Consider the following 13440-nt stretch of genomic DNA (forward strand, 5'->3'; position numbering starts at 1 on the left):
GGGGGGGGGGGTTGAGTTTGACATCATGGCTAGTTCGGGCCTAAACTCAACATTCTGCCCTCAAGTTCCATGTTAAACTATGAAACCTGCCTAAAAGGGTCAAAAGGTTCAGCCATAGTAAAATGTGCACCTTATAGCTAATACGATCTGTAAAGACAATTTAAAAGATATGTTAAATACTGATATATAAAGGAACTAGAAATGCATCATCAGATATTTTAAGCCTTCAAAAATATATCTTTCTGTCTCAATGCTCCAGTTATATGCTTGCTATGTGTTTTCATAGCCTGGCAGACAGTGAGACATTTTAGTCTTATTCACATGAATGAAGGGCAATGCACAAGGACACTTTTAGGCAATATTGAGTTTTATATATAAAACCACTTGTTTGGGGGTTCTTAATCCATTACAAAATAATCCAACCTAAAACAAGTCTCAAAAAAAATGGTACATAATTTCCCAGAAGTTAGCAAAAATTACATAATCATAGTTTCTGAAGATATTCATCTAAGGAACCATATAAATTTATAAAAACGTATTTCCAGATCCAGTTATCTTTTGCAGAAGCAGTCAGGCATATTGAAACAGATTTAATTAGCTCTACCAATAACAATGATTCTGCCTGGTATTTTAATGCACTCCTAAAAGAATAACCTCTTTTGTCAACAATGCTATTATATAGTGAGGCCTACCTAATTCTATACATCCACAAATGCCAACAAGAGCTGCTGAGCCATGGTAAAGAGGGAGTGTTATATAAAGAATGTCATTTTTAGTAGCACCAAAAGCACACAAGCCACCAGCAGCATTTAGAACTTGCAGATTGGTGATAACTGCAGCCTTTGGTAAACCTGTAATGAAAAAAGAAAAAACATTAAACACCACATGCAAGCCACATGTTATGGAGGCCAACAAACACTGTTGCTGTATCTCTTCCATAATCTGTTAAGAATGGTCATAACCATGATTTCCCATCTTTACTCTGGACCCAAATTATAAGCTGGTCACTTAGGCCACATACAAGTCTTACATTTCTATTGGGAGAACTGCAGTTCTCCTAGTATAAATCTTAAGTGTATAAATGTTCAGTTTCTCAGAGACCAAAAATGGCAGCCCTAGGAGAAAAGTAACTTAACTGTAATTTGGTATAAGTGGCTTCCAGGAGAGTTTCTTATGGGAGAACAAACACATGCATACTTACCTTCCAACAGAAGTTATAGCACCATCCTCCTGCATCCCGGTATGCGCTGCTCTGCCCCCTCTACCCAGAATTGTCAGCTAAAAACCACAGATTATGATGAGGGCATGTCCTTTTGAAATGGTACCATAATCCATGCGACTGACCAGTTAAAGGCAAGAGGCAATTTCAGCAGTAGGCTACTCAGAACCATTCCATTTCTGGAGAAAGCCTTGGACTGGCTCCCTGTGCAGCCCTTTACAAACGGCCTCTCATATACATCATGCTTCTGCTCCACTTCATTTTAGCATTTGTGTGAACATGAACTCTTCCTTTAAAACTGTACTGAGAAGTCTGGGAGAAAACAAGCTGGGAAGCCTTTTAGTTACAAACACAGCAGTGAAAGAGAAATGGCCTTTTAAAATAATGTAATTTTTCTGATTTCTATTAAGTTCTCTGACTGGTGTCATCAGAAGAAGTCTGTTCTTCCTGTGCTTTGCCATAAATCTGTCATGTAATAGTGGTATTCTCTCCGTTACGACTCAGAAGTCTTCCAAGATCCTGATCCCCTTAATTTTCAGTCTCCTTATATAGGAAGACTGATAAAAGGATATACTTTTCTTTTTACAAAAATATTGTAAAAGAGCTTTTGGTTGTTGATAAATGTTAATCTCACAGCAGATAATCAGACAGTCTTAAAATGCAGAGTTAAAAACCAGTGAATAGTTTACATCACATAATTTGCATGAAATAATCTAGGAACATTTTAAAAGCTGGTAAAACTCACATCACTCCCAGGGAGGGAAAAAAAAATATAATGCATATACAATATTAACAAAATAAAAAATGGATAGATATACAATTAAAAAGAAGAAAAGAGTTCCCATTCAATTATATCCACAGTCCACTGGTTCGTACCCGCTTCTGGCAATGCTCTCTAGTTCCACAAGAACGTAACTACCAATACCTTGTTGTGCAATACTTTATTCAAGATACATTGTTCATAGTAATCTACCACTTAACACCCCCCCCCCACAGTATTCGAAATTTAGTTCCCTCAACATTAAATTCCAGTGGCTGACTACAAGCTGCATAAGATATTATTTTATTTTAATCTACCAGGTATTCATTTAATCAGCAAATCCATGGTCTCATATTACTGGAAAGAATAAAGATGGATCACTTTACACTAGATATGAATCTAAATAAGGTAAGTATGCTAAGTCACCCTTCAAAACTTAAACACACACAAAACATTAAAAATAAGTAGCACCAATTCTCTGTGTGGCAGCTTTTTACCTTAGCTTCACATGAAGACCTTGAATATAGCTATGAGACTACATTAATTTTACAACTGTATTCATGGTCTCTATATGAAGGTAGCTTCCATATAGGGAAACAGTATTGTTTACTTGTAATATTTTCATAACCAAATATAGGTTTATCCAAAGCAGCACACTCAACTGTATTTGTGCCAGTATTAAGACATAGTTTATACCTAAACAGTGCCTGCAGCATTTTTAACTACTTTATTTTAAATCTACATAATATATTACTTTTTATTTGAATTAGTTAAATAAATTGTTCCTGGGAGCCCAGGGAAATAAAATAAAAATATATTCTTGGGCAGGAGAAACAAGATGCAATTTACATTTAATACATCCTGTGGCTGAAACAAATTGGTTTTCAAGGGAATGAAGAACATCAATCTACTTATTTTAATAACACCATGCTGCTTTTCACATGTGACCTAATTTTTTTAAAAGCCTTAATTTCTTAGGAGAAATGCTACAAAATGCAACCATATGTGTCTAAACTAAAAGGCTACTACCTTAATCCCATTTGCTGTTTTACAGTGACCTACATACAAAACAACTTAAACTTGTAAAGCAACTTTATATTAAATATATATCACCTTATTTTATGTTATAAGATCTCTGTTATAAAGTTTAATCCGGCTGCTTTATTATATGAACACACAATATTAGTACTAAGTTTGTAATGCCAAAAACCAGACAAAAAAAGTGTTTTGTAACTATTGCAATTATGTGTAGTAATTAGAAAGTATCCTGTCCTACTGCTTATACCAGAGGTCATCCAGACACAAGAATCCATCTGTTTGATACAGCCCGCAAGGCCATTTGATCCAGCCCGGGGACATGGGGCTTCATTAGTGGTGCTCAATGACAGTCACTCTCCCAACGTCCACCAGACAGTCTCTGACCTCAGCTAAATCATCCTGACCTGGCAATCTGAAAAGGCCGCCTACTGTTGGCTTACACAATTCAATAGGGGAAGCGGAAGAAGAGGAGGAGGGGGAAAGTTCTCCCCAGTAAGGAACAGAGCCTCCCCTTGCTCTGGGGCAGGGCAGCATTGCATGAAGACTCCCCTCCCAGCCCGGGGGGTGGGGAGGAGAAGTAGGAAGAGTCCTCCTTCCAGTGCTTCACAGAGTCCCCTTCCCCACCATGGGAGGAGGGGAAAGAATTCCCTCCAGCATGGAATAGAGCCCCCCTCCCCACCTGGCAGGACAACCAACCCAGCATGGCCCCATTAAGGTGAAGGCCTCCTCCTTTCCCTGCAGTTGGGGTCTGACAGCTCTAGGGGCCACTGCTGCAGCTCCCTCCCCTCTGCTCCCCAGCAGAAAGGCTGACCATGGCTCTGGTGGGGAAGAGGGGAAGGAGGGAAGAATTAACCCCCTCCCTGCCCACTTTGCCTTAATGGGGCCATGCTGGCCCGTGTCTCTGCTAGGGCCAGTCCCCACTCTGGCTACAGAGCAGGGAGGAGGGGCCAGCCCTGCCGTGGAGTAGAGAGCCCTACCCAGTCCAAAGAGCACACTGTGATGCTGGGGGTGTCTTGTTTCCCTTAAACCAGGAAGGAGTCTGGGACAGACATTGCATAAACTGGTTTGAGCCCGATCAGTTAAGTCTGATATTACTTTCAACCAGGTTCATCTCAAACCAGTTTGGGCCATTTTCAAACTGGTTTATGTGCACCAAATATCACTTCTATTATAGGTTTAAACCTGGTTTGTGTGCAATGTCTGTCCCTACCCAAAGTGACAGATGCCTTCCTTGAGCTCCTGATGGAGCACTACAGAGGAAACCAAGACTGAGAAGTCACTAGTAGAACCATCTTATATCAGATACACTAACTGATAGTTTCATAAACAATTTTAGCAACTAATGGAAATACAATTCTCTGGAAAGAGTTGAGGGGAAAAAAATCCTTCCCTTGGGGGAAAAACAGTACCTGTTGTTCCTGAGGTAAAAATGTAGAGAACAGAAGACTTGAGGTCGTTATCACAGTGGAGATGAACTGGTACAGGGTCTTCAGATGCACCTTCCAGTTTGTCTAACAGGGTATGAACACTTGGCAAAGTGCAGTCTTTTGTCACTACCCAAACATCAATATCTTTTTGGAGACTAGGAAGAATTTCTTTAAGTGTCCCAAGCATATCTTAAAAACAAGAACAACAACATCTCACCTGCACTGCAGCATATTTACACAATATATATATTAAAGTTTTAATTATGAATGTTGTATTAGTAAAATATGATGAGACACATTTATCCCGCTGGTAAAGGAATACAATCAGCTGCTGATAAATCTGAGGAGGAATGACTTGACAAAGCACAAGCAATACAAGTGCAGCTTTAACTTATAGCTAGATATAAAAAAGAAAGCTATTCACAGTTATTATCTTGTCTTGACCTTATCCCACCTTGGGCATCTTTCAGTGCCTTTCCAAAGCAGAAATGCATTACAACAAGAAATTAAGCTTCAAGCCCAATGGACTACAAAGGAAATAATTTCATGATGTGCGTACTTGGGCCCTCTATGCAGAGAGCAGGGAGAGTTTGGTGCCTCCAAAGGGCAAATCAAAAAGGCTAAATGTTATTGAATCTAACCTTTAATTGATTAAAAGTGCCAAAATGTGCCACTGAAGTGTGCAATCTATACAAAAAGGTGGGCAAACTGGGTCAAAATGATGCCATGCCTCTTTTCGGCATGTACTGCGCTAGGCGCATGGACACACTAAACTGGAAGTAAAGCACTGGGTTTTTTGTTTTTTCCCCTCACATCTGTCAGTGGCCTCATGCACAGGTGTGTCCCCCTCTGAAGTATAGGTGTCTAACTGCCTAGCAGAAAATGCAAAAATGTATGACCGAAAACAAGAATGGAGGCATCTAGGAATCTTGGAGCTGTCTGGCAACTGGAACAAGGTTAAACTGATTTATTTCTACTGACTTAGTATATAAAACCCACATAAGGCCCATTTAAGCACTTTCCAAGACCCTAAATGCTTATCTTCATCTCTAGGAATCTAAATATCCTTGAAAAACAACAAGGCACTTTTCAATATTTTATCCATTATCATTTCATTTACTTAATATGGCACAATCATTTACTGATTTCCTCACACAAGCCTTTAACTTTGGCTAGAGGAAAATGAAAATAAAATATTATGAATAAACTAAATCTAAGCACTTATAAAGGAGAAACCAAACAGACAAAAAGTACCAAAATAAAAATAAGAAGTGGCAAAATACAAGATTCTGATTCCCAAATAGTGCCTGGGCATTTATGCTTATAATGTTTAGGTTTTTTATAACCAGTTCCATGTTCAGAGCACTATACAGAAATGAAGACATGAATCCAGCAATTTAAGGATATGTGTAGTCCTACTGTTGTCAAAAGGATTACTCACATGTTTAAAGTTATATTAATGTTAAAGTGCTTTGCTGGATAAAGGCCTTCATCATAAATTTATACTCAGAGACAGCAGCAAGACTAAAGGTAACGTACCAATTTTTAATTGATGCATAAACAAAGTTGAAATAATTTGTCCTTAGTCACAATAGGTAAATGAAAAAGCAGAATTTCCCAACCCTGTGACCATTTCTCCTTTAAAACACAGTTAAATATAAAAGCTTGTATACATTTTACTTTGTTTTTGCCTTTTATAAGGGGAAAAAAAAAGGTTTTTTTAAATATATATATCTCCATAATGAGAGACCGTAGTGCATTTTGCATAAGTTCTGGACAGTTGGGTTTAAGACCCGAGCAGAACTAATTTTTGCAGTAGTATCCTGTGAAAGTTTAACTTATTAAATAGGCAGGGTGAAATCAAATTGCCAATTCTGCTAAATTATCATGTTATAAAATAGGATAACTTTCTGTAGTCCTGAGTCAGAGAAAATGCCAAATACATTTTTGTACTGAAAGCAGTTATAACTAAATTCAATGCAACACAAGCTACATGTTATCCAACAGGAATTTTGTTTCCAGAAACCTCCAGCATACAGAAACAGGGGTCAATGAATCTCTTATCCAGTATCACTGTACAGTGTCTTTGCAGATATCCCAAATAGGTGCACAGGAGTTGGGCCTTGTGTATCTTGCTAATAATCATCTATCCTCATGCACTGCAGGATAATTATGGATCCTAATAGAGTGGTGCCATAATTAGGGAAGCTATGGAATCTCTTTCCTTAGTGGTTTTCTAGAAAAGGCTAGATAGTCAGAGATTGTTTAGGCATAGCAAATCCTGTATTTGTGGACAGATGACTCTTCACCCACAATTACGCTCTTGACAGCAATGACTAACACCCCATTCTCTCCAATTTATGGAGATTTCAAATAACAACAACAACAAAAATACAGTTACAGAGCCATACTTCTTACAGGTCTAGTCTCTAGCCTTTCGCTTCCCTTATTTTATTTTATTTTTTGCAGCTTAATGAAAGTTGTATCATGAAAATATTGGCTTCTTCACACAATTTTTCTTCTTATGGTGATCACTACTAAATACAAAGAAAAATAAGGAATTTGAGACTGAATGTTGGTCATTATTCAGAATTTCAGGTGTATTATAAGGTTTTGCCATTTAGTACAATGGTCTTAAAATATAAACGTGAATATGAAATGCATTTAAAATAGGAGTTGGCCAAGCAGGAGGGAGTCTGGAGCAATCTGACATCATATTACCTAGTAAAGTAGTCTTTCTGAAGAGGGGAAGAAATATCAGTTACTTCCTAATTTCAGGTTCTTTACATGGTCATATAAGATTCAAATATCAAGGAGCAATTGTTCTTTCTTATTAGACCAAATCTATCTTTTGTTCCAAATAATTAAAAGCATGTCTCTGTTTGAAAAAAAATACATGCTTATTGATTTTCTGTTTCCATTCCTAGATCCTCAGGTAACCTAAAGGTTTCTGTTGCCATGTTTAACTGTTCTTTTTTAAAATCTAATATTGAACACACTTATTATGAGCCGTTTCAGCACAAAGGCTGTACTATGGAATTAAGTACTTGAAAGAACATCTGAACTGTTTGTAATTAAATGTTATCTTGAAATAGATTTGAGGTTAGATAAGAAAACAAAAAAAAGGCCATTTTCTAAAGGAATAAAAGGAGACTAATCAGAAACAGCTGCAAATTTTCCTATCATTAAAAGAGCCAGGAGCCCAGTTACTATACTTTTGGAAAAATGGATGTGTAATAATCACTGAAGACAACTCTCAAAATGCTTATACATCAACCAAAGATTAGTTATGAAAATGTAAAAAGATTCAAAACAATGATCATCACTGATTTGCTGTTCAGTGTATAGTGGATTTCTACACTAGATTTTGTAAACAGCCTGCTGCTCATTTAACACAGATCTTCTCCATGTGTTGGAAATACACAGCTCTCTCAGAGAAACTGAAGCACAGCATTTCCGTGGGCACTTAGTACTCACACAGTACTACCATTTGATTAAATGGTAAGGGAATCCTGGAGGTTGTGAACCTCAGTATTTTGTTTACCTTTTGGTTTAGGAAAATACCTAAACCATCACCAACATTTTAGGAATTGTTTGATCTTGAATGAGTTATCACTTCTCAGCCTCCTGTAGGCTGAGATCCAGTGTTAAGTTTTGACACAAATACCAGTAAACAAAAGTCCTGTGTGGTATTTGCATGGTGCAACATGAATATTCAGATACAAACATTAATAACTTGGCATTCGCTGAAAAGTGCAATGTGCACATGCTTTCTAGAAAGTAGAGACCCTCCTCACATAAAATAATTTGTTTGCAAATATCTAGTTGGTCTAATAAAAGATATCACCTTTTCCACCAGTTTTGAGATTCCCCCTCCTCCCCCACCCTGTTTCCCTGCAACCTTATAAACAGTTCATTTTTGAGCAGTACATTTGTGACACACACTGTTACATTTGAACAACCTGAAATACGTAAATATCCCCTGTTGTGACCTTAGAATAATAGACAAAATATGTTTTGGCTCTAAACCATCCTGAATTGTTAGTCACGCAAATGGGTGTTATAATTTTTTCTAACAAACAATACCACTTATTGGCAGAAAGACATGACTACACATTGATAATTGGCACAGATCAGGCAATGAGATCAACTTGTTCTGAGAAAAGTGTTGCTCAATCCATCCAAAAAGGTTGCACAAATTATTTCTGCCACAATATTTGAGGGGCACCCAAGTGCACATGCCAACTCACATGATTCCCATTGTCTGGCACCAGAAAATAAGCTGGACTACTTAAATATTTTTAATAGTAAAAACCTGTTTCAAACTTTTCTATTTCAGATATGGTGCCTCTTGATACTCAGCCCCTTGTAAGCTGTATTCAGTGGAAGTCTCTAGGGTCAGGTGCAGCTTACAATCATGGAGTTCGACAATTTGATTGAAATCACACTTAAGACAGTGCAGTGGATACTGCAGTGCATTTGGGGGACTACAAGTGCTCAGTGCAAGTCAAACTATATATTTGCGATATCTTTAAAGAGGGTATCAACCCAAGTATAGGTTGCAGAGAACCAAGTGAATTGCAGAGAACAAAAACATTGCAAGCAATCTAAGAAATTGGGAACCAAATCCCATTTTTTCACTCTTAGTCAGGGACAGCTCCATACAAGTGGTTATGCAACCAAAATGCTTTTGGTGCAGATCCACATAGTCTGCATTGCATATCTTGAATTATTCACTGTTCTGAATATTTCAAAACCCTTGCTTCCATTTTTTACTCATTTATTTAAATCAAAATGTGAATTATTAAAAAATATCTGCTTTGAGGAAAACTTAAAGTTCTTCCGCCCACTCTCCATTCAGGTAACTGATGTCTTTAAAAGGGCCCTCCTGTTTGTATGTCACCATAGCTTTTCCAAATTTACAGCAGCAGGAACAAAATCCTTGCTGCCTCTTACTCTCTAAAAATTATTCCTGGCTGATTTTGTCTTGTAAACCAGAGTGCATGGCCCATAATGACAGAAAGTTCATAATAGCATACAACAGCAGCAGAAAGCAACTGAAACATGTGCCAGAAGTCCCATAATTCCTGAATCCTGAGAAGTGGCCAGGGAAGGACTCTGGGACTAACCAAAGTAAACCTGTTTCAGTGGAACTGCACAGCAGTGCTAGTGGTGGCAACATGGTACTGTATTTCATTCCCAGAACTGGTCATTTCTTAAGATGCAGCACCAATACAGGTACCATCAAATGCTGTTTGTACCTCCCTGTTCCAGGTGGGGAGATTCTGGTACTATATGTATGCTGTTAATATATACTTCTACTCAACCTATTATACTGAGGAATCAAAGTTGAACCGTTTCCATCAGTAGCCATTTTTCTTATGTAGGCCTATGTGATTTTTGTCCCTACTGAAAGTTAAGAGAAAAATAAATTTAGAAACAACTGGTCATTATGTGTTTTGTAATCTTACTGAATTGCCTCCTGTTTTTAGTCTGTTTGACTAAATATTTAGTCTGTTTGACTAAATATCAGGTTCTAATTACACCTTTAAGACAACCTACTATATACCAGTACAGAATATGCAAAAAAGTAAAATGTAATTTAAATAAAACCAAGAAAAAATGTTTCAGAATTACCTTTAAGTAGAAAAATCACTACTACAAAGTATAGGTAGAAGGGCTTGCCACTAATCTGTTGGCATGGATGCTAAAGCCCACTGTCAGACCAATAACAATGGGACAGTAAGTAGCAAACCAGAAGTAGGGCTGGATATCTAGATTTTGAAATGCACACACATTCCCCACAGTTCAGGATATTCTCTTTTTTAAGATTCTGTTTGGTATTTTGTAAAAATAAAGGGCTATTTACAAAAATTGGGTCTGGATTTGGATGCTGAAACCTTTTTCAGATCAAATTCTCATTCTAGATCCATGATTTTAGTTAAACTCTTTCTCCAATCAACACTAAGTTACAATGAATGCGCAATGCCTCAGACAAAAGTGATTTTGCTTCCCTCTGAGCACTTAAAATCTACAAAAGGGAACTACCCAAAGTGTGCTGGCCATGACTTGAGCCAGCTTTGATTTCACCCCATCTGCTGAAGGTGAAATGGCCACTGAGAGGCATCTTGTCACCTATGCGCTGCACCAGCAGAGGCTAACCTTTTTGGCAGGCATGCCACAAATTAGTTCCGTACCCACCTTGAGTGCCATGCAGATGCCTTACCCTGGCCTGATCTGTCGCTTTGCTTTCCGCTCCCTGTTCTAGATCCTGGGAAGGCCCATATCTTCCTAAGTGTCCCCCCAAGCAAAAAGGGTACTCAGTTGCAACTAGGCCACTGCTGTGTAACTACTACTATGCAATATGACTATTTTTGGGGAAACCAGGTCTCCAAGAAAGGGAAAAGCTTGGCACGTGAGGTTAACAGCAGGAGCCTACAATTCAGGTGAATACTATACCTGCCCCAACGACCAGGAGCTTGGGCTCACAGTTGCTGATACAGTGCAGGAGGGACTTGAAGCGGATGGTGAAGTTGAGGAAAGCCACCACGCAGCCCAGTTTAGCCAACCCAAACCACACATGGATGAAGTTGGGCTCGTTGGTCATCAGCAGAGCCACAGTGTCCCCCTTCTTTAGACCCCCCTGGTGCAGGAAGACTTGGGCCACCTGGTTACTTCTCCTGTCCACGTCCTGGTAGGTGTGGACACACCCATCATAGATGAGGAAGGGCTTGTGAGGCTGCTCTTGGGCCAGCTTCACAAACCTGCCCAGTACAGTGGGAAACTGCCCCCGCCGCCTGCGCACTGCAGCCGACAGTCCGTGGCCCATGGCTTGCAGCAAGTCCCTCAAGTCCTGCCACAAGTAGGGGAAGAGCAGCTTCTGAAGGAGATGCAGGGAAACCATCCCCACAGCCATGCCTGGCACCCACAAGGGCAGCATAGGAGCCAATGAGCAGCTGGCACCTGCAAAAAAAAAGATTTACAGCCAGAGGCTTGCAAGCAGCCCTGCCAGCCTGCAGGAGCCTCCACCTAGGGGGGCCCAGGGAACAGCCCCAGCCCTTCCCTCGGCCTCCTCCAGCCCTGATGTACCCAACAAACCTGCAAAACCCCTAGAAAGAGCCCCCCACTTCCCCCATCTCAGCAAAGCGAGGACTGCCCCAGCGGCTTCTGAGTGGAGCAAACATCTCTCCCCAGCCCGAGACTCACTGACTGCAGCAGCCTCCTCTGTTTGCACAAGCCGGGAGCTAGAGCTGGTGCTTGTGCCGCTGTTTGCTCGTGCCTGCTCCCCACCCTGCCTCCCTCAGCGCTGCTGCTGCTGCTGCAAGGCGGGCAGCCCGGGAGGGGCTGGCTCTGCCCTCGGCCGCGCCGAGCCTCTCCGCGCGCCACCAGGCAGCCCCCTGCTTCGAGCCACCGCCGCTGGTGGCCTTAATCACCCCTATCCCCCTTCTTTTAATCCCTTAAAGCCCAGCGAGACGCTGCAGCCACCAGACCCTACTCCACCTATTAGGCATGCCAGAGGTTTGAGACATCTGCATGCAATCCCACTCCGCCCTGAAGAGGCATTCACACAACAAGAAACTGGAGGACTCCTCCTCCTCCTCAGCCCCGCTTCTTCCACCGTAGCTTCTCCATGCAAAAAGGGGCTAGGTGCGTGACAGCACTCAGGGTGTGGGCTACAGGTCTACAGGCATCGTCTTGCTTTTACCAACGAGTCCAGCTTGCCTCAGAGAGGCCGAAGTGATCAAAAAGCAGGACTGCCATGTTGCTGCTTCCCTGTGTGGCACCCAGTCCCCCTCCCCCCCGGCCATTTTCCCTGCAGCCAGCACAGTGCTGCTTGTCCCCAGAAATGCACCTGCTTTCCCACTCCCCTGGTCTCCTTCCCAGCCGGTACCTCCCTGCCCCTTTCCTTCCCACTGATCTGCCTATGCCACCCTAGCTTGGAGGTGAGCAAGTCTAGCTAAATCTGCCTATTCAGCAGGGGGGTGAAGAGCAAACTCTCCCTGCGGCTACCCAGAATTTCATTATAGCAAAAGCTTTTCAGAAACCTGGTGCCCCTGCACAGAATAAGATTCAGAAATTAGATTTACAAATATAAAGAGAGAGAAATACAGGTCTCTCAGCTGGTACATCCAAACTACTGTCCTAAGCCTCAGCCACCTAGGGAGGAACATGTTGGTTTGTCTCACCTCCTGTTTTGTAGGCTCGTTTCACCCGGACCAAGTGAGAGAGGGAGGGACAGGTGCAAACCATGAAATCAGAGACGACCAGGCTGCTGGGATGACCCAGTCCTGAGCGTGAATTGGGTTATGTGAAGGGGCAGTTTGCCTTGCCTCTCCTTTCCACTTCAGGATCTTGTTGCCTGCCCTCCCCGGCCCCGCGCACAAGGGATGGTACGAGCAGGGCAAAGGGCAGCAGCGACAGGCCGTTGGCGTTAGTAAGCTGAGCAAGAACTATGCAAGGGAGAGAGCCTCAGAAGGGAGGAAATCGGAGGGTGAGTCTGGGGGCAGGCTTAGGGCGGCTGGCTATGAGGCGTGAGGGCCACCACCCGTGAGCAGGCCTCAACTGGGCCCAGCCAGCACCCACTGGGACGGCTTCCCATCGTGTCCTACTTCTTTCTTTCCACTGCTCTCTTCTTCCCTTTCGTTCCCATTTTTCCTCTCACCTCAGCTTCCAGTTTCTCTCGCTGGGAAAGGAGGTCTCTGAGCTCCTCTAATGGGCCTAACACCCTCAGGGTGCCACTTGCCCAGAACACCGGGGGGCGGGGGCTCTGGCAACCCTCTGGGCGAGGCAGTGAGAGGTTAACTCCTTTGCTACCGGACCCAGCCTGGGAGCTGCATGTTTAACTCCCCTGCTCTAAGGTTGCATTCTCTTCTGAGCTAAATAGCCATGCTTTGGATCGTTTTTCTTTATGTTGCAGAAATGTCTGTCGTTTGTGATGGGTGTCACTGCGCCAATGCTATTCACTTGGGCAAATAGTCTAGTTCTTGTGCCCATGG

The 13440-nt window shown here is 41.7% G+C and overlaps 1 protein-coding gene across 2 annotated transcripts in view; it reads right to left on the reverse strand.

Moving 5' to 3' along the window:
• SLC27A6 (solute carrier family 27 member 6) overlaps nt 1-11754 on the reverse strand; it is a 50262-nt gene extending 38508 nt beyond the window's left edge. Inside the window, exons 1-4 of one of the 2 annotated variants that reach the window (XM_019555373.1) lie at nt 11655-11753; nt 10904-11407; nt 4427-4633; nt 693-851 (exon numbers count right to left, since the gene is read on the reverse strand). In XM_019555373.1, the coding sequence (XP_019410918.1) occupies nt 693-851; nt 4427-4633; nt 10904-11384 (847 nt within the window). In that variant the 5' untranslated portion in view covers nt 11385-11407; nt 11655-11753. Of the gene's footprint in view, nt 1-692; nt 852-4426; nt 4634-10903; nt 11408-11654 lie in introns of both variants that reach the window. The other variant, XM_019555374.1, reaches the window with a different exon arrangement.
• Between the last annotated feature and the right edge of the window lie 1686 nt (nt 11755-13440).

This window comes from Crocodylus porosus, unplaced genomic scaffold, assembly GCF_001723895.1.
Source record: "Crocodylus porosus isolate Cpor-Errol unplaced genomic scaffold, CroPor_comp1, whole genome shotgun sequence".
Classification (NCBI taxonomy): Eukaryota; Metazoa; Chordata; order Crocodylia; family Crocodylidae; genus Crocodylus; species Crocodylus porosus.